The following is a 19,455-nucleotide window of genomic DNA, read 5'->3' on the forward strand; positions in this document are numbered from 1 at the left end:
TAATCTGAAATAATAATTTTATATTTTGTATGGTATGCAGTTTGGGTCTTTTTATTACATTTTGATACTTTCTGCATATCCTTGATCACTGCGAATTGAAAGATTTGTATGTTGATAGGAATAGTAGCAACACACCCTGAACCCTTTTGTTTTAAGTGGCCCGTTAAGGAAAATGTTAATGAGAGAACAGGCCACCCAAAATTTGACTGTTCTAAGCAAAACAGTTTTTATTTTTGCAAATAACATCTTACTCCTTGTCCATATGCATAGTTTCACGTACTTGTAATCAATGTATGGAACTTTTTTTTTAAAAAAAAGAACATTCTTCATGTTCTTAAGTTATCTTTGAGTAATCATTTTCAGTGCCTTGTCAGTGTCGTGCTATAATTATTTTAACCACTTTGCCCTGAAGCTTTTATACAACAATGGAAATGTTACCATACTCTTGTTGGCTGCCCTCGTTGAGCTGTGGTGGTGCATGGCTGTGCGTGCCGTTGCGTGTGACAATGTGTGTGTCGGGGGGAAGGTCGAGTCTTTTTTCCTTCGGCTGCATTTCCAGAAATAGGATTATTGGATCAACTTATGAAACCTTCTTAATGCTTTTAATATATACTTTGATATATACTTCTGATTCCATTTTCTGTATTTGGGATCCAGCAGCTGACTTTGAGTCACCTGTTTTTACCTTAACCTCCTCAGCAGATTTTAATACTATCCAGTAATTTAATTGGAACAAAGGAATTATATTTTAAAAGTAATAATGCAGCATTTGATTTGGTCATTTTCCTTGCAATTCAGTAATTTAGAATTGAGTGAGACAAATTCACACTTTTTTTGCACGCCAAAGTGCATTCTTTGTGTCTTTTATCCCTAAGACAGTGGTTCTCAAAGTTTGCACCAGGGCGCACTGCTGTGCCCTAGAAGATTTCCAGGTGTGCCCTATGGTGTTCCAGAGAAATATGTGCCTGTTGGGAACCAAAAAACCAACAGGGTTTTTGGAGTTTAGATTTTTGGGGGACAGAGGTATGGGAAATTGGTTGTAAGCTGACAGTCTACCCAACACTCCACCTCACTTGCCTGATTAGGTTGCAAAAAGCTGTTAAGCTGTGGTGCTGGATTGTTTACAGTACCCCCATGTTCCCTGGAAAGACTGGAGGCAAGTTTCTTCTATCCTTTGTTTGGTGTAAAGTTAAGATGATATGTATGGTGGGGGTTTTCTGCACTCAACACAATTAAGAGTAAAAAGAGAGGAATTCTTCAATGTATTGACAAAGAAATGAGAGTTTGCCTTTCAAATATATGCCCAAACATTGAAGAAATCACTAGGATACATCAGGCTCATGTTTCTCATAAACACAAGAATGAAAAAACTTAACACATTTGTGCCGGGATCTGCCGAATTTACTAAATCTTACTAAGAATGTATCTGTATATATAAAAAGATAACTTTTTTGTCTTTTTTTATTTTTTAACCCCTCTTTTTTACAAATTCTAAAAAGCATAACTCAAAAAATGTAACATAAAAATGTTCATTAACATCAGAATAAATTTAATTTTATCGTATTTATTTCACTTAATTACCATGAAAGCATGCTTAGACTTTATATTTTTTTCTTTAATATTTGACCTAATTATTATAACATATTTCTCAGAAATTTGTATATAGTGCGCCTACAATTATTTATAGGATTTTAAATGCGCTCCGACTTCAGAAAGTTTGAGAACCACTGCCCTAGGGCCTTAAGGAAGTCCCTACTTTGGATCATTTAATAAAAAAAATAAACAGAAAACCTCTTCCAGTAAAAAAAAATAAAAAAATAAAAATTGGAGGGTGCTGTTATGTATTGCTTGAGGAAATGAAAGGGTGTTCTGCTGATAGTACTCTTCAAAGTACCATATTCATCTTATGGCTTGTATGGACATTTAGAAACTTCAAGACTAAACCTCAGAATTAATACTTTTCTAACTTGACCTCATTGGTGAAGTTCCTGCCAGGAAAATTATTGCAAAAGGAAACAGGGCTTGCTGATAGAGTTCTCTGCGAGGAGGGCATTATATAATATTTATTTTATTTGTTTTTGACTCCCTCTCCCCCCTACTAGTCCTTTTCTTTTACATTTCATGAAATAAAACACGTGTCAGCTTCTTCTTCTATACTGCCATGCTGTAGAGCAGCAGCCGTGCCCGGGGCCCACGGTGAGCCCGGGGCCCACGCTGATCCCATGTTCTGTAATCCAGGTTATCGGCACAGGACCCTTGGGAGAAAAGGGCGAGCGGGGGTACCCGGGGCCTCCAGGGCTGAGAGGGGAGCCAGGCCCAAAAGGTAAGTTCCTTTCCTTTTTCTTTCCTTCTCTCTCTCATCCCTCTATCCATCCCCCCCCCCCCCCCCATCCTTCTCTCTCTTCCATTTTGACCTGCACTCATTTGCACCTTGAAAATGCATTTGCCTGCCCCGTGGTGATGGCAGGGGCTCTACGAGCTTAAGTGTCGTTGTCACACTGTCTGTCTAGGGGCCCTGCTCCTGGCATCTCTGGAGCATCAGGGGCACTTCATTTCCACAAGTCCAGTCTTTCCGGTTCCCCTTGACCACGAGCACTCATGAGCACAGACACACACACTGTGAATGACAGGTGGTCGAGTCTCTATCCGACTCTTTCTCGTTTTAGGTTTCCCAGGATTACAAGGCCAGCCAGGCCCCCCAGGTGAGCATCTTTCACTGATTATTAAGGCATTCTTGTAAAACTTCTTTGCGGTTTGTATTCTCAACATATTTACCATGTACATTTGATATTTGTATACAACGGCTGATGGTTTTGTTGCACATTTTTCTAGTTTTTGAAAGCAAGATGTGTTCGTAGAAAAAGTGTTCTTTTGTGAGGTACAGATTAGCATGTATGTCAGGGGTCTCCAAACTATGGCCCGGGGGCCACATGCGGCCCCCTGAGGCCATTTATCCGGCCCCCACCGCACTTCTGGAAAGGGCACCTCTTTCATTGGTGGTCAGTGAGAGGAGCATAGTTCCCATTGAAATACTGGTCAGTTTGTTGATTTAAATTTACTTGTTCTTTATTTTAAATGTTATATTTGTTCCTGTTTTGTTTTTTTACTTTAAAATAAGATATGTGCAGTGTGCATAGGGATTTGTTCATAGTTTTTTTATAGTCCGGCCCTCCAACGGTCTGAGGGACAGTGAACTGGCCCCTGTGTAAAAAGTTTGGGGACCCCTGAATGTGATGATGGGTGCGACTTTTAGCTCTCTCACCAAGTCTCATCTGCTCTTCCTGGTGCTGAGCTTTTCCTTAAAGTTCGTGTGTAGGAAGCATTGGACTGTTAGCATTTAGATGGTAAGAGGCCTGCCAATTTAATTTGTTTTTACCAGTCTAAGCAGTTCCCCTTTCAGTGATGGTCACTAGTAATTTTACCTTCAATGGAGTTAAGGAAATTAGTTTGTGCCGTTGACGTTAAACTTGTATTGTGATTATTTAGAAGAGATTTTGTTCTGGTCTCAGGCACCGCGGTACCTGGACAGCCTGGTGCTCCTGGCTACCCTGGTGAAAGAGGAGAAAAAGGTGACCGAGGATTTCCAGGGGTGTCTTTGCCGGGACCAAGTGGAAGAGATGGATTCCAGGGCCCTCCTGGGCCCCCCGGGCCTCCTGGACAGCCAGGCCACACAAGTAAGTTCCCTCTGGGACCATTTCACGCGGTGTCGCATTGAGGACAGGATGCCAGGGCAGAGCTGGCCCAGGTCTGTGAAGGCACCGTGGGGTTCACATGCAGGACACGGATGTGTCCACTGATTGGTGAGTGATTTACAGCCTACTTAAGTGTCTTTGCAAAGTTAGCCACACTACAGAAAGGAATAGTAAAAATACCATCACAACACTGGTTTAAAGGAATAGGAAACATGTTAACCAGCTCTGAATCTCCTGGTATCTAAAGCTGAAAAGCAAACCAGTTGAAGTGTATAGTTCTTACTGAAAATGGGACATATTCTAGCTTATTTAGAGTCACAAACTAATCCTAAGACACACACACACACAGATGCACACAGAGAAGGGGCTGTGTGGGTACAGACTTCACAGTCTCTGTAGTCACATAATAAAAGACTTCAACTTGGAAAGGTGCTCTGCATGTGTTTTGCTTACAATGGCCCTTCATCAAAGCCAAGCACAGAACGTTAAACTCTGGATTCATTTGCGGGGGGGGGGGGGTTCCTATGATTTCAAAGTAATACCAATGCAAACTATATGAAAATGTCAAAGGATTTAAGTTAATAATGCCAATGGGGAAAAGTTTAGGTTTCTAAAACAGGTCCTACTATTCCTCTGGGGGGCGGTTGATAGAAGAAGGGTTTCTGTGCTTTGAGCACCTGGTCATTTACCTGCTGGAATTCAAACACGTCTTTGTGAAAGGGTGTCCTCGTGGATGAGGCTCCGCACGGAGGCTGGATACGGACTCAATGGAACAGTTGGCTCCAGATTGGAAGCTTCACTGGTAACGAATCAGCATGAGTTTCTTTTACGTGTTGCTAATGAGTGGAGAGAACATGGATCACCTGTGATTCTAGGGAGACTTCCTCCCCTTCTCTCACGGTTTCATGAAACATGGAGAATGAAGATAAAAGATTGAAGCCCTAGAGGCACTCAATACAAAGTCATTTTTTGCTCTTTGTGTCTGGGAGAAAGTTATGAACATCAGAAGGGCCTTTGGGTCACTTACCCTTTTAGCTCTCATTGGAGAACTTGTGAAAGGCCAGGCGCTGTCTCAGGAGCAGCGACAGAAGCCAGAAACAGCCCTGCCCTCCTGGAACCTGCATTCTATAGGGGAGTGCAAACCAAATAAGTACATTTTATGGAATGTAGGAAGTGATAAGTGCAGGATAAAAATAAGCACAGAAAGGTGGTACGGAGTTTTAGGGGTGGAGCAGGGTCCGTCATAGGGTTGTAGTTGGAAATAGTGATGGGCAGAGGCCTGAAGGGGTGAAGGAGCCACGGGAAATCTGGGACCTGTTTTTTTTTTTTTTCTTTTTTTTATAATTTTATTTTTTTAATGGGGTGACATCAATAAATCAGGATACATATATTCAAAGATAACAAGTCCAGGTTATCTTGTCGTTCAATTATGTTGCATACCCACCACCCAAAGTCAGATTGTCCTCTGTCACCTTCTATCTTGTTTTCTTTGTGCCCCTCCCATCCCCTATCCCTCTCCCATTCCCCCCTCCCCCCCGTAACCACCACACTCTTATCAATGTCTCTTAGTTTCACTATTATGTCCCACCTACGTATGGAATAATACAGTTCCTGTTTTTTTCTGATTTACTTATTTCGCTTCGTATCATGTTATCAAGATCCCACCATTTTGCTGTAAATGTTCCGATGTCATCATTTCTTATGGCTGAGTAGTATTCCATAGTGTATATGTGCCACATCTTCTTTATCCAGTCATCTATTGATGGGCTTTTTGGTTGTTTCCATGTCCTGGCCACTGTGAACAATGCTGCAATAAACATGGGGCTGCATGTGTCTTTACGTATCAATGTTTCTGAGTTTTGGGGATATATACCCAGTAGAGGGATGGCTGGGTCATAAGGTAGTTCTATTTTCAGTTTTTTGAGGAACCACCATACTTTCTTCCATAATGGTTGTACTACTTTACATTCCCACCAACAGTGGATGAGGGTTCCTTTTTCTCCACAGCCTCTCCAACATTTGCTATTACCTGACTTGCTAATAACAGCTAATCGAACAGGTGTGAGGTGGTATCTCATTGCCGTTTTGATTTGCATTTCTCTAATAGCTAAAGAAGATGAGCATCTTTTCATATATCTGTTGGCCATTTGTATTTCTTCCTGGGAGAAGTGTCTATTCATATCCTCTTCCCATTTTTTTATTGGATTGTTTGTTTGTTTGTTGTTGAGTTTTATGAGTTCTTTGTATATTTTGGATATTAGGCCCTTATCTGAGCTGTTGTTTGAAAATATCATTTCCCATTTAGTTGGCTTTCTGTTTATTTTGTTATCAGTTTCCCTTGCTGAGCAAAAACTTCTTAGTCTGATGTAGTCCCATTCATTAATTTTTGCCTTCACTTCTCTTGCCATTGGAGTCAAATTCATAAAATGCTCTTTAAAACCCAGGTCCATGAGTTGAGTACCTATGTCTTCTTCTATGTACTTAATTGTTTCAGGTCTTATGTTTAGATCTTTGATCCATTTTGAGTTAATTTTTGTACAGGGGGAGAGACTGTAGTCCAGTTTCATTCTTTTGCATGTGGCTTTCCAGTTTTCCCAGCACCATTTATTGAAGAGGCTTTCTTTTCTCCATTGTGTGTTGTTGGCCCCTTTATCAAAAATTATTTGACTATATATATGTGGTTTTATTTCTGGACTTTCTATTCTGTTCCATTGGTCTGAGTGTCTATTTTTCTGCCAATACCATGCTGTTTTGATTGTCGTGGCCCTATAATAGAGTTTGAAGTCAGGTATTGTTATGCCCCCAGCTTCATTCTTTTTCTTTAGGATTGCTTTGGCTATTCGGGGTTTTTTATAGTTCCATATAAATCTGATGATTTTTTGCTCTATTTCTTTAAAAAATGTCATTGGAATTTTGATGGGAATTGCATTAAATTTGTATATTGCTTTGGGTAATATAGCCATCTTGATTATATTTATTCTTCCTAGCCAAGAACAAGGTATATTCTTCCATCTCATTATATCTTTTTCGATTTCCCTTAACAATGGTTTATAGTTTTCATTATATAAGTCCTTTACATTCTTTGTTATGTTTATTCCTAAGTATTTTATTTTTTTTGTTGCAATCGTGAAGGGGATTATTCTTTTGAGTTCCTTCTCAGTTGTTTCATTGTTGGCATATAGAAAGGCTATTGACTTCTGTATGTTAATTTTGTATCCTGCGACCTTACTGTATTGGCTTATTGTTTCTAGTAGTCTTTTTGTGGATTCTTTGGGGTTTTCGATGTATAGGATCATATCATCTGCAAAAAGTGATACCTTTACTTCTTCTTTTCCGATATGGATGCCTTTTATTTCTTTGTCTTGTCTGATTGCTCTGGCTAGAACCTCTAGTACCACATTAAATAAGAGTGGAGAGAGTGGACAACCCTGTCTTGTTCCTGATTTAAGGGGGAAAGCCTTCAGTTTAGTGCCATTTAATATGATGTTAGCTGATGGTTTATCATATATGGCCTTTATCATGTTGAGATATTTTCCTTCTATACCCATTTTGTTGAGAGTCTTAAACATAAAATTGTGTTGTATTTTATCGAAAGCCTTTTCTGCGTCTATTGATAAGATCATGTGGTTTTTGTTCTTTGTTTTGTTGATATGGTGTATTATATTAACCGTTTTACGTATGTTGAACCATCCTTGAGATTCTGGGATGAATCCCACTTGATCATGATGTATTATTTTTTTAATATGTTGTTGTATTCGATTTGCTAGTATTTTGTTTAGTATTTTAGCATCTGTATTCATTAGAGATATTGGTCTGTAGTTTTCTTTTTTTGTGCCATCCTTGCCTGGTTTTGGTATGAGGGTTATGTTGGCCTCATAAAATGTGTTTGGAAGTATTGCTTCTTCTTCAATTTTTTGGAAGACTTTGAGTAGAATAGGAACCAAGTCTTCTTTGAATGTTTGATAAAATTCGCTGGTATAGCCGTCAGGGCCTGGACTTTTATTTTTGGGGAGGTTTTTAATGGTTTTTTTCTATTTCTTCTCTACTGATAGGTCTGTTTAGGCTTTCTGCTTCTTCTTGACTCAGTCTAGGAAGGTTGTATTGTTCTAGGAATTTATCCATTTCTTCTAGGTTGTTGAATTTAGTGGCATAAAGTTTTTAATAGTATTCTACAATAATTCTTTGTATATCTACGGTGTCCGTGGTGATTTCTCCTCTTTCATTTTGGATTTTGTTTATATGAGTTCTTTCTCTTTTTTCCTTGGTAAGTCTTGCCAAGGGTTTGTCAATTTTGTTGATCTTTTCAAAGAACCAGCTCCTTGTTCTATTAATTTTTTCTATAGTTTTTCTGTTCTCTAATTCATTTATTTCTGCTCTGATTTTTATTATCTCCTTTCTTCGGCTGGTTTTGGGTTGTCTTTGTTCTTCTTTTTCTAGTTCCTTAAGGTGTGAAGTTAAGTGGTTCACTTGGGCTCTCTCTTGTTTGTTCATATATGCCTGAAGCGATATGAACTTCCCTCTTATCACTGCTTTTGCTGCATCCCATAGATTCTGATATGTCGTATTGTCATTTTCATTAGTCTGTATATATCTTTTGATCTCTGCACTTATTTCTTCTTTGACCCATTCATTTTTTAAAAGTATGTTGTTTAGTTTCCACATTTTTGTGGGATTTTTTTCCTCTTTTTTGCAGTTGAATTCTAGTTTCAAGGCTTTATGATCAGAAAATATGCTTGGTACAACTTCAATTTTTCTGAATTTGCTGATATTGTTTTTGTGGCCCAACATATGGTCAATTCTTGAGAATGATCCATGTACACTGGAGAAAAATGTATACTCAGTCACTTTGGGATGAAATGTCCTGTAGATGTCTATCATATCCAGGTGCTCTAGTGTTTTGTTTAAGGCCACTATGTCTTTGTTGATTCTCTGTTTGGATGACCGATCTAGAGCCGTCAGCGGTGTATTGAGGTCTCCAAGTATGATTGTATTTTTGTCAGTTTTTGTTTTAAGATCAATAAGTAGCTGTCTTATATATTTTGGTGCTCCTTGGTTTGGTGCATATATATTAAGAATTGTTATGTCTTCTTGATTCAGTGTCCCCTTAGCCATTATGAAATGGCCATTTTTGTCTCTAAGTACTTTTCCTGTCTTGTAGTCAGCATTATCCGATATGAGTATTGCTACACCTGCTTTTTTTTGGATGTTATTTGCTTGGAGTATTGTTTTCCAGCCTTTCACTTTGAATTTGTTTTTATCCTTGTTACTTAGATGAGTTTCCTGTAGGCAGCATACAGTTGGATTTTCTTTTTTAATCCATTCTGCTACTCTGTGCCTTTTTATTGGTGAGTTTAATCCATTTACATTTAGTGTAATTATTGATACTTGTGAGTTCCCTATTGCCATTTTATATCTTGCTTTCTGTTAGTTTTGTGTCTTGTTTGATCCTTCTCTTTCGTTTTTCTATCTTTTGTTTTTATTTGGTTGTATTCCATACATCTTTCCTCTGTTGCTATTTTTTTTATCTCATGTGCTTCTGTGGTGGTTTTTTCAATGGTGGTTACCTTTGAGTAATGAAAAGGGTCCCTACCCTGTTCATTGTAGCGAACTATTTTGTGAGTACTTTTGCACTCCATCGTCCTTTGCTACTGTTAATCTCCGTCTTCTCCCCCTCTTTCTTTTTGTTGTTGTCACAGTTTAAATTTGGTTTTATTGTGTTCTTCTTGGAGCTTTTACTTGTGGCTCTGTTTTTTTTTGTTCTTTGTATCTGATTGGAGAACCCCCTTTAGTAATTCCTGGAGTGGGGGTTTTCTGATGATAAATTCCCTCATCTTTTCTGTATCTGTGAATGTTTTTATTTCTCCTTCGTATTTGAAGGATAGCTTTGATGGGTATAGTATTCGTGGCTGAAAGTTCCTCTCTTTCAGGACTTTAAATATTGGGGTCCACTCTCTTCTAGCTTGTAGAGTTTCTGCTGAGAAATCTGATGATAATCTAATGGCCTTCCTTTATATGTTGTATTCTTCTTTTCCCTGGCTGCCTTGAGAATTTTTTCTTTGCTGTTGGTTTGTGTCAATTTCATTATGATATGCCTTGGAGTAGGTTTGTTGGGGTTAAGAAAACTTGGAGTTCTGTTTGCTTCTTGAACTTGAGGCTTTAGTTCTTTCCACAGGCTTGGGAAGTTCTCATCAATTATTTGTTTAAGTATGTTCTCCATTCCATTTTCTCTCTCTTCTCCCTCTGATATACCTATTATTCTTATGTTATTCTTTTTGATGGAGTCAGATAATTCTTGTAGGGCTATCTCATTTTTTTTAATTTTTGAGTCTCTTTCTTCTTCTCTCTGTTGTGCCTCAAGTTGCTTGTCTTCTATTTCACTAATCCTCTCTTCTATCTGACCTGTTCTATTAGCTAAGCTTGTTACTTCGTTTTTCAGCTCGTGAATTGAGTTTTTCATCTCTGTTTGATTTGTTTTTATAGTTTCAATTTCCTTGGACATATATTCTTTGTGTTCATGGAGTTGTTTTCTGAGCTCCCTATATTGCCTTTCTGTGTTTTCTTGTATATCTCGGAGGATTTTTAGTATTTCTATCTTGAATTCTCTGTCATTTAGCTCCAAGGTTTCCAATATATTAAATTTTTTCTCCATAGATTTTTCCTCATCTAGCTGTGTTACCTCTCTTTCTTTTGTATCCATGATATTCGATTTTCTCTTCCTTAATGGCATCTGAGGGTGGTTTTGTTGATAGTATTAATGAGATTTAATAAAGAATAAAAAGTTAAAAAAAATAAAAAAATAACAAATCGAAAAGAGTTGTTTTTTTAAAAAAAAATTAATAATGAAATAAAGAAAAATAAAATAAAATAAAAATTTTTAAAAAAGGAAATTATTCCCCCCCTCTTTTTTTCCTCTCCTCTCCTCTCCCCTCTTTCTTGAGAAAATCTTGTGGTGGACTGTGAGTTAAAACAAACAATGCCTGTGATGGAGGGCCTGAATTGGGGAAAAGTAATAAAGGGGCAAAAAAGAGAGAAAGAAAAAAAAAAAAAAAAAAAAAAGGAAAAAAAAAAAGAAAAAAGAAAAAAAAAGAGCGTATGGACCCACAAAAAGCAAATAAGGAAAAAATTTGGGTCAAGAATAAAATGATTTGCTTTTAGGTGTTGGTTTTCTAAGAGTTATGATGAGAGGAATAAGAGGAAAATGGAAAAATGGGGGGACAAATTAAAAACTTACTATTGTATTTAGTGGAACAAGAACTAGATAATATGGAGAGCCAGGGATGGGAGCACTGCTAGTGAGTTAAAAAGGTGAAGTAAAAACCCCCCAAAATGCCACAAACATAGGTTTGAGTCCCAGATAAGATAATTTGTTTGTTATTGAGGTTTGAATGAGAGGAGATGTAAAGGAGAAAGGAAGAAACTAATATAGAGGGAGAAAAGAAAGAGAGAGAGAGAAAAAAAGAGGGAACCACTAAAAGAAGAAAAAAGAAAGGAGAGAGAGAGAGAGAGTTAAGGGTTTTGGAGTGCAACCCTCATAGAGAGAAAGGAAGAGAAGAGAAATGATAATGGGAGATGTAACACTTATGGGTAGTGTAGTTCAAGGAGAGGAGAGAGTAAGACCGGTAGAGAGTTAATCGGCCAAATTGGAGGAGGAAAAAAAAGTGTCAAGAATGAAGATAAGAGAAACAAACGAACAAATATAATAAAATGTGATAGGTTATAAAGTCTGCAGATTATTCTTGATTTTGAGAGGTTATCTTCTTGCTTTTTCTTTTCTCTCCCTCTTCCTGGTCGGTGACTCTGTACCCCGGGTTCTGCCCCTTTGGCACGCTCAGGTAGAGGTTTGCAGTTGATAAGTCTCTATGGCAATGTCATGTATTGTGCTTTATTCTCGTTGGGAGTCGAGGCTCATTAGCATTTATAGGCTTCGACAGTGAGAGAGTCTGTGTTCCTGGAGCCTTTCTCCTAGTCTTTCCTTCCTCAATTAGTAGCCTGATAGTCCAGGTATGGGGTTGCTGCTGCCTCTGCCTGGATAGTAAGAGGCTCAAATTGCTGGCAACTCCCCACTCTATTTCCACTCAGCACAGGGCTCTGGGTAAGGCTCAGTCAGTCAGAGCTGCCAGCATAATCAGGCGGGCTTTCCGCCCACTTGAAGACCTCTGGCTCTGCCACTCTATCCGGTAACACAAGCGGGCGCCCACTTCCGGGGCGCTCGGAGGAAACTCTCTCTCACTGTCTGCAACCAGGATATCCGGCCAGCAGTCTCACGCTCTGAGTGAAACCCCCAACCGCAGGGAAAAGTTGCAGCGTTGGAATTGAGTCTCGCTCCGTCCCCGTGTGCGGCTTTTGCAAGGCGCTGGGGCGGCCCGAGATTCCGCTTTGGCCCACACAAAGGCCCCTGACTCTGCCCCTCTGTGCGATAACACGGGCGCGCACTGCCGAGGCACTCGGAGGAATCGCTCACTCCTTATCTGCACGCGCAAACCAGGATATGAGGCCGGCCGTGGTTCCCTCTGAGTGAAACAGCCTCCAGCACGGAAAATCTCCACCGTTGGGATTAGTTCTCACTCCCTCCCGTGTGTGGCTTTCCCAGGGCGCTGGGGCTGCCCAGAGACTCTGCCCTCAGCCCACAGAAAGGCCTCTGACCCTGCCTCTCCGTGGGGCAACACGGGCACCCACTTCCGCGGCTTAGGAAGAAATCTCTCTTCCACTAACTGCGCACCGACCAGGAGACCGGGTAAAATGGCCGCTCCGCTTGTCTTTCTTTGTTTGGGTTTGGCGCGAGTGTTAGCTTGTATTGCCCGGGTTGCCACAGGATCAGATTTTCCTCGGCTTGGATCTCTGAGCCACAGCCTGGTTCGGCCGTTTTTGCTGCGGGGGCCTGGATCTATTCACCCCCTTTGCCCGCCTCAGTTTCTATATTCACAGTTACCAGAGAAAGCCGCCCTGTTTAGGTTAGTGAGGAAGGCGGAGCATTTCTTACTCCCTATTTCCTTCGGGGTTTGGTTATATATTTAGCCAATTTTTCACTCAATCATACCTTTGGGTGTATTGCGAAGAATCTGGAAGCTCCAAGTATAGGTGTTTCTGTTTCTGGTTGAAGATCTTGTTGAGTTTTGGGGGAGATTTATCGGTATCGCTTCCTATTCCGCCATTACTCTGACGTCATCTCCTCTGGGACCTGTTTTTGATATTTGTAATTGTGCCAGTACTGAAATATGAACAAATTTCACATAAAGACATGAATTTTCCACTACTTTTTTTGTGTGTGTATGACAGAGAGAGAGAGAGAGAGAGAGAGAGAGAGAGAGAGAGAGAGGGAGAGAGATAGGGACAGACAGAAAGGAAGAGAGATGATAATCATCAATTCTTCATTGTGGCACCTTAGTTGTTCATCGACTGCTTTCTCATATGTGCCTTGACCAGGGGGCTACAGCAGACCAAGTGACCCCTTGCTCAAGTCAGCAACCTTGGGCTCAAGTTGGTGAGCCTTGCTCAAGCCAGATGAGCCCGCATTCAAGCTGGCGACCTCAGGGTTTTGAACCTGGGTCCTCCATGTCCCAGTCTGATGCTCTATCCACTGTGCCACCACGTGGTCAGGCTCCACTACTTTTGATTAAGTGGGATGTGCTGGCTGAAACATCTAATATCTACCCTACCAATTTTCCAGGTTACCCTTTTTTTGTCCATGTAAATTAAGTGGTTCACACACAAAGCATTGATAGAAAATGTATAAATGAGATTTTTGTTAAGATTTGCAGTGTATGTTAAAAAGGCTACATCTGAAAACGAATTGCCTCGTTGGGACCTGTTGATTGCTTGTTAGCTACGCTGTGTAGATTCCCACTCCCTGACGCCGCCCCTGTGTTCTTGTCCCCGGTGGTGGCAGCCAGCCCGGAGGTGTGTTCTGGAGAGGAAAAGACATGATTTCATGTCTATCAGTATTCATGAGGCTATGTTATGCCAGTTCTCGACAGTCAAGGAATTTAGGGACCGCTCTTGGAAGCGTGAAAATGGACTCTGCTTTGTTCAAGACGGATGGGAGCCAGCAGGAGCCGCAGGACCTGTGACGGAGTTATCGTCCCCCCTGGTCTCCGTGCCCCCGAGTTTCACCAAGAGAAGCTCCCAGACAAACAGAAGCAAGCAAGCCATCAACAAAGCCAGAACGCCTTCTTCCTGGACTGCCATTCTTAGACATTTGAAACTAACATTTTCCTCGAAACTCTAAACAAAGTCATAAAATAAGGAGATTTGGGCCCTTTTTTAGGTCTTCGTATTTGGGAGAACCACACAGCAAGTGGGGTGGCTGGTGGGCCTCCCTCTCTGTCCTCTCCCTGTCCTGATGAGAAGACAGTGTGGAGGGGAGGGCGCAGGGTGGCAGGAGCTCCAGCTTGTGACTGTTTGGACTACGGTCCTGACAGGGTGCCTGGGCAGAAGCCGTAGGTGAAATTACTCTGTCATTTTTCTTCAAAGATATTGGAGAAGGAAATAGAAATGATCACAGTATGCATGTGAACCCACAACAGATGGTGTGTGCCTTCCCGCAATTCATTTTCCTGCTTCTTCACATAACTGATGCTCAGAATTGAATAGGAACGATCAATTACAGGCACTTCCCCACGGACAGTCTGCATCTCTAAAATAATGATGACTTTGCTATAAATTTGCTTAGGAAAAAAAAACCAAGGAATAAAGTGGGTGACTTCACAGATGTACAAGGATGGAGAAACCACTTAACTTTTTTGAACCTGTTTCTTAATCTGTAAAATAAAGATGATGCTGTGTACTTTGCAAGATAAAAAATTAACTACTAAGGTACAGGACAGGGCTAAAGAAATAGGTTTTAGAGTTGTGAAACAGAAATTTCAGAAGTGCTGGTTTGTGATGGTGAAAAGATGAATGAATGCTGTCAAGCAAACTAAAGCTGGATTTCTAATACTTACCAAATAACCTGAAAATAGTTGGGTTTTGTAAGAGAGATTAAATTGGAGAGGGTGGAAATACTTAGCTTCAGGTAGGTGGAAATGATCTTGTAACTTTAAAAATCCATTTCAGATGGAATTGTGGAATGCCAGCCTGGACCAATAGGTGATCGGGGTCCTCCCGGAGTTCCAGGGCAGCCAGGATTTGTGGGTGAAGTTGGAGAAAAAGGTAAGAGATTAATATTTTTAAGATGGTGATTTTGCTTGGGCATCTGTCTATGTGTATATTGGTTTTGGGTGGATGTGGCTATATTCCCCCTTTATTTGGGACTTCCCTCAGAGTCCATTGTGGGATGTGCTCCCTACAACTCTGTTAGGATTGTCCTATTGTTGGGATTTTGAGAGACAGCTCTCACCTGGCAGGCAATGAGAGGACATGGCCCTGACGTCAGAGTTACTGTCTTTCACCATCTTCATGGCCAGAAGCTTAAACTCTCAGACTGATGTCTTACTGTGACCTTTCACTTCAAAGTTTGAAAGTTTCCTTCTAAAAGAAGGCACATCTGTTTTTCAAGCCAAGTCACAAATGTACACATGGAATGCTCCCCACCCCGCCAAGCCGTGTACAGATAATCAGTATGAGAGATGAGTTAGCCTACTCCACCCAGGGCTCTCAGTTTTATCTTTATTCTTTTCAAGTCTTTGCTATGACGCCAACACATCATAATCCCTTCACGATCTTGGGAACAGAGAGGATAATCACTGCACCAACAGTCCTATCTTAGAATGTAATAAACAAGGGATAGTTCAATATTTATATGTCTCAGTAGCCAGAGGGTAGAACGAATAAGAAGCCGTACTCCACATCTACCCTATTGTGTACCATTTCTGGCTTTAGAATGCTAAGAATATTTGCTTTTCAGAAGTCTAAGACCCGAATGATTCGTAGGGAACAGTTTCAGTTAAAGCTTATTTTGACAGCCACACAAGTTATAGAACCTTAGATATAAGGGGGATTGCCATCAATCAGAGTGTCATTTGTCTTTCAATGAATCTCTCTAGCTACCGGACATTAAGTACTTTCTGAGATCAACTTACATTTTATGACAGAGCCAATGGTTAGATGGTTCTTTTTTTTTTTTTTTACCTGAAATATCTTATACTGTTCATTACATTTATTTCCTGGTCTAGTAAATTTACATAATTTTATAAGGCAACACATGTAATGTAACATCATACTTCGAAGGAGTTACGAAGGCCAGACTCGACTCAGGTCAGAGGTTCCAGCTCCAGCTAAAATTATTTTATATGAAACTGGAACTTCTCATTTTGTGAGGCTGGGAACCACCTCTTGTTCATGAGAGCCAAGGGACAATGACGAGAAGTCTGCCACCAACTAAGGATTAGACTTGTAATAGATGGTTCTTTGTACTGAGATTTTGTTTATCCATCTCCTGAACCTTAAGAAAAGCCTCTTTCTTCCTGTGTCTTCCTACTCCTGCGAGAGAACCATCAGCCTGCCCAGACGTGGTGCTGGTACCTGTCCCCGCCCACTTCTAGACTCGGGAGCAGACACCCATGGAATCCCGGGGCACCCAGAACTTAGCTGGGGTGTTAGCAGACTCATACTTTTGTGTCTGTCCCACTGACGGGCTGCTGTTCTGCCCCTGGGGCGAGCACAGAACGAGTCAGTGTACCTTGCCCAGAGTTCAAGGATGCGAGGCTACCTTCATTGGTCTTTCTTTCTGTTCCTGACAAGGGGTCCCGCTGGAGAAGAGTGTGCAACAGCAGAGCCTGGGGCCGGGCACGCCCAGCAGGGCGAGGGTCAAGAGTGATGCTGACCGGCCTCTATGACTTCCAAGCATGGGCTTTTCCACGTGTATTCTGCTCTATATTAAACCTGATTTGTGCCTAGAACCCAGGCATTCTTAAGATTTAGGACACAGGAATACCTAAGACACCCAATGGCCTTTTAACTTAGTTTGAAAGTCGAGATGTAAGATGGTAACATTTCCAAAGAAAGGCATTTCCTTCCTTCCACTTTCTGTGCTTTGGGCTCCACGTTTCCAGCTCAATATCAGGTCCGGTATTCGTTCTTGCTTTCGTGGCTTCTTATTCCTAGTGATCATCTGTCATCTTGTTATGTGGGTTTAAGTCTAAGAGCGATATATGTGTAGTTTGCTAACAAATAGTAAAAAATGGTGGGAAGTTTTAGAGTGAGAAACAAACTTATAGTGGTCAAAACTTTTCAGGCTGATAGGCAAAGTTAAGTTCTAGGTCACTTTGTAGTGATTCACTGAAAGTATGTCAGTGGTTACCTGTGAAGTGTGACCAATGACAGGGACACCCAGAAAATTAATGGTTAGAGGCATCTGGATTGGGGTTAAATAATTGAGAAAATACTGCTGTTAAAATGACAGTCTTCTTTGCCCTTTTCTATTCTGTCCCTACACTACAGAGACTTCTGTTCACATGTGACATGAAAATACACATGTTTTCTTTTTGTAGGTCAAAAAGGAGACAGTTGCCTTATCTGTGACACAACAGGACTTCGAGGACCCCCTGGGCCACAAGGACCCCCAGGAGAAGCAGGTAAGACCTTAAATGTGAAAGGGACCAGTTCAAAATTTGCTTCAATGGTTTGAAACCTTCACAGTGAAATGATTTCTACTCCATGAGAGACCTCACTTTCTGCATTCAAAACTAAAGCCTAATAATGAGAATGTTCTGCCATACTTCCAGGATTTGTCCACTCTGTTGAAAATGATCAAGATGGCTTATACCTTCAGTGTCATTAAAGTGACCTAATACAAGGATAGTAATATATGGTTCACTTGGCTCTTCAAATTTTGTTCTCTCAAAAGAAGTTAACAAAATATTTTTATTGAAGTGGTCTGGGGCAGGGTAGGGGACTCCTACCATCGCCCTTCAGTGTTATGTGTACGCATTTGGGGTCACTTTTTTCTTGTCTAGGCTCATCTTGAGCATTTTCGTTATTTCCTTCTTGAGAGTCTTCAAACATCATCCATTTTGTATAAAGACCTTTGTACTTTGAACATTTTCTTTGTACTTTTGAATGTGGAAAAAATTAAAAAGCTTTTTGAGTTACTAGAAAGTGACTCATCAATAATGTGCTTTAATTTTTTAAAGGTTTCCCCGGACAGCCAGGGGCCAAGGGCGAAAAAGGTTTACCCGGCAGGGACGGTGTTGAAGGAGTGCCTGTAAGTACACCTGTCTGAATTCATCTCCATGTTAGAAGTTGCCCAAGCAAACTAAAAATGGTGTATATACTTTTTGCATTTCCAGTACAGCTTCTGCCTGATTTGGGAGCTGCTAAGAGTATCTCTAATCCAGCAGTCTAGAATTACTCTCTGGGTCCCTCTCTCCTCACTCATTCACCTGAGAATGAGCATCATTCTGTTGGACTTCAGCATCTGTACCTCAACTGCCTTTCTTTTTACCTGGTCAGAATCCAGTTGCCACTCACCTGTATCTAGCAGCCAAAGGCTGACGTGTCACTTTGCCATGTCTCTGGGAATTCTTGAAACAAATGGTGCCACCAAGAGTCACCTCTTAGCAGCTACACTGTTGAGTTGAATTGTCCTCCTGCACAATTATTACTTATCATACCAGATAATCTAAAAATTATGTTTGTGGATAAGTTCAGTACCGATAGTTTCTAAGGAGAGAGGGAGGACAACTGACCTGTTTTCTTCTAAAAATTGGAAATATTTTTTTTTATTCTTCTTACAGATACATATTTTGAAAATTCCTATCACTAACCTTTATTGTAAAGATGCTTTTTCATATCTATAAATGAAATATCTCAATCATATGGACATTGAAACCTTTCAGTTTATCAACATAATAGCTTCTTAGCTTTTCTACTTTGTTTTAAAAGAAACCATTGAATAGAATAGTAGTAATCTTAAATGTTGAAGGACATTCCATACAATCAGTTCTATAGCAAAAGCTTTCAAACCACAGGGCATTGTTCTACTCATATTTTCATGGTTCTTTTAACTTCTTTAAGCATTAACCAGTTTCTACATTCCTTTCTTTTTTTCCTTTTCCTTTTTCCTTTCTCATAAATTGAACCTCAGATATTTAGCATTATTCTTTTGTTTTGTTGTAGCTCTTTAACATTTGTATTTCGTAAAGAAAATATTATTGGATGCTTTTACAAAGGCAGGTCAGGACAAAGACAAGTGGAAGTGGAATGAAACAGCTGGAATTCAGCAATAGTTTTCTCCTTTTGAAGTTAAATCTTGAGATCCTGTTTTCTAGAACTTCCCTGGGCCTGGGGAGATAAGCTGGAAGTTGCGATTGTTGGAAGTATTTCTAAATGAGTTAGAAGTTCACGTGCTGGGAAGCTCTGACTGTGGTGGTGATCAAAGATGGAAGAACTTTGAAGGAAGCAGAAAGGATGTGTTTCACCTCTGGACATAGTCCTTATCTACTTGGCCTTTCTGGAATCTTTTTTGCCTCCACTGTGCCTGAAACCCAGTCCAGACACCCATTTCTCCAGCCTCTAATCTAATTAAAATAAAGAAGAAAGAGATGAAAGAAGGATGGTTGAGTAGAAGTCATGATAAGGAAGAAAATAAAGAAAACATACCATAAAAATTTTAATTCCCACACCTTCTCCGTTAGGAGCCGCATTCTGTAGATGAGGAAAAAATGTCTAAAAAAGTGTCTTATGGCTGATTCTATTGAGAAGATAGTAATTTTCCTATTATTTGAAGCTCTATCATAGCTACATGGTTGGACTAGCTCAAAAAGTGTGGTGCTCTTACTTCAAATCTTGCTGGAGGCTAAAAGAGGTGGAACATCCCAGAAAGTAG

The 19,455-nt window shown here is 40.3% G+C and overlaps 1 protein-coding gene across 1 annotated transcript in view; it reads left to right on the plus strand.

Annotated features, from left to right (window-relative positions):
- Positions 1 to 19,455, plus strand: part of COL4A1 (collagen type IV alpha 1 chain) — a 160,475-nt gene that overhangs the window by 103,042 nt on the left and 37,978 nt on the right. Inside the window, exons 19-24 of the mRNA XM_066234748.1 lie at positions 2,239 to 2,323; positions 2,667 to 2,702; positions 3,510 to 3,674; positions 14,745 to 14,840; positions 17,120 to 17,203; positions 17,762 to 17,832. Of these exons, the coding sequence (XP_066090845.1) occupies positions 2,239 to 2,323; positions 2,667 to 2,702; positions 3,510 to 3,674; positions 14,745 to 14,840; positions 17,120 to 17,203; positions 17,762 to 17,832 (537 nt within the window). The remainder of the gene's footprint in view (positions 1 to 2,238; positions 2,324 to 2,666; positions 2,703 to 3,509; positions 3,675 to 14,744; positions 14,841 to 17,119; positions 17,204 to 17,761; positions 17,833 to 19,455) is intronic.

The sequence above is a fragment of the Saccopteryx bilineata genome, chromosome 6 (assembly GCF_036850765.1).
Source record: "Saccopteryx bilineata isolate mSacBil1 chromosome 6, mSacBil1_pri_phased_curated, whole genome shotgun sequence".
NCBI classification, from domain to species: Eukaryota; Metazoa; Chordata; class Mammalia; order Chiroptera; family Emballonuridae; genus Saccopteryx; species Saccopteryx bilineata.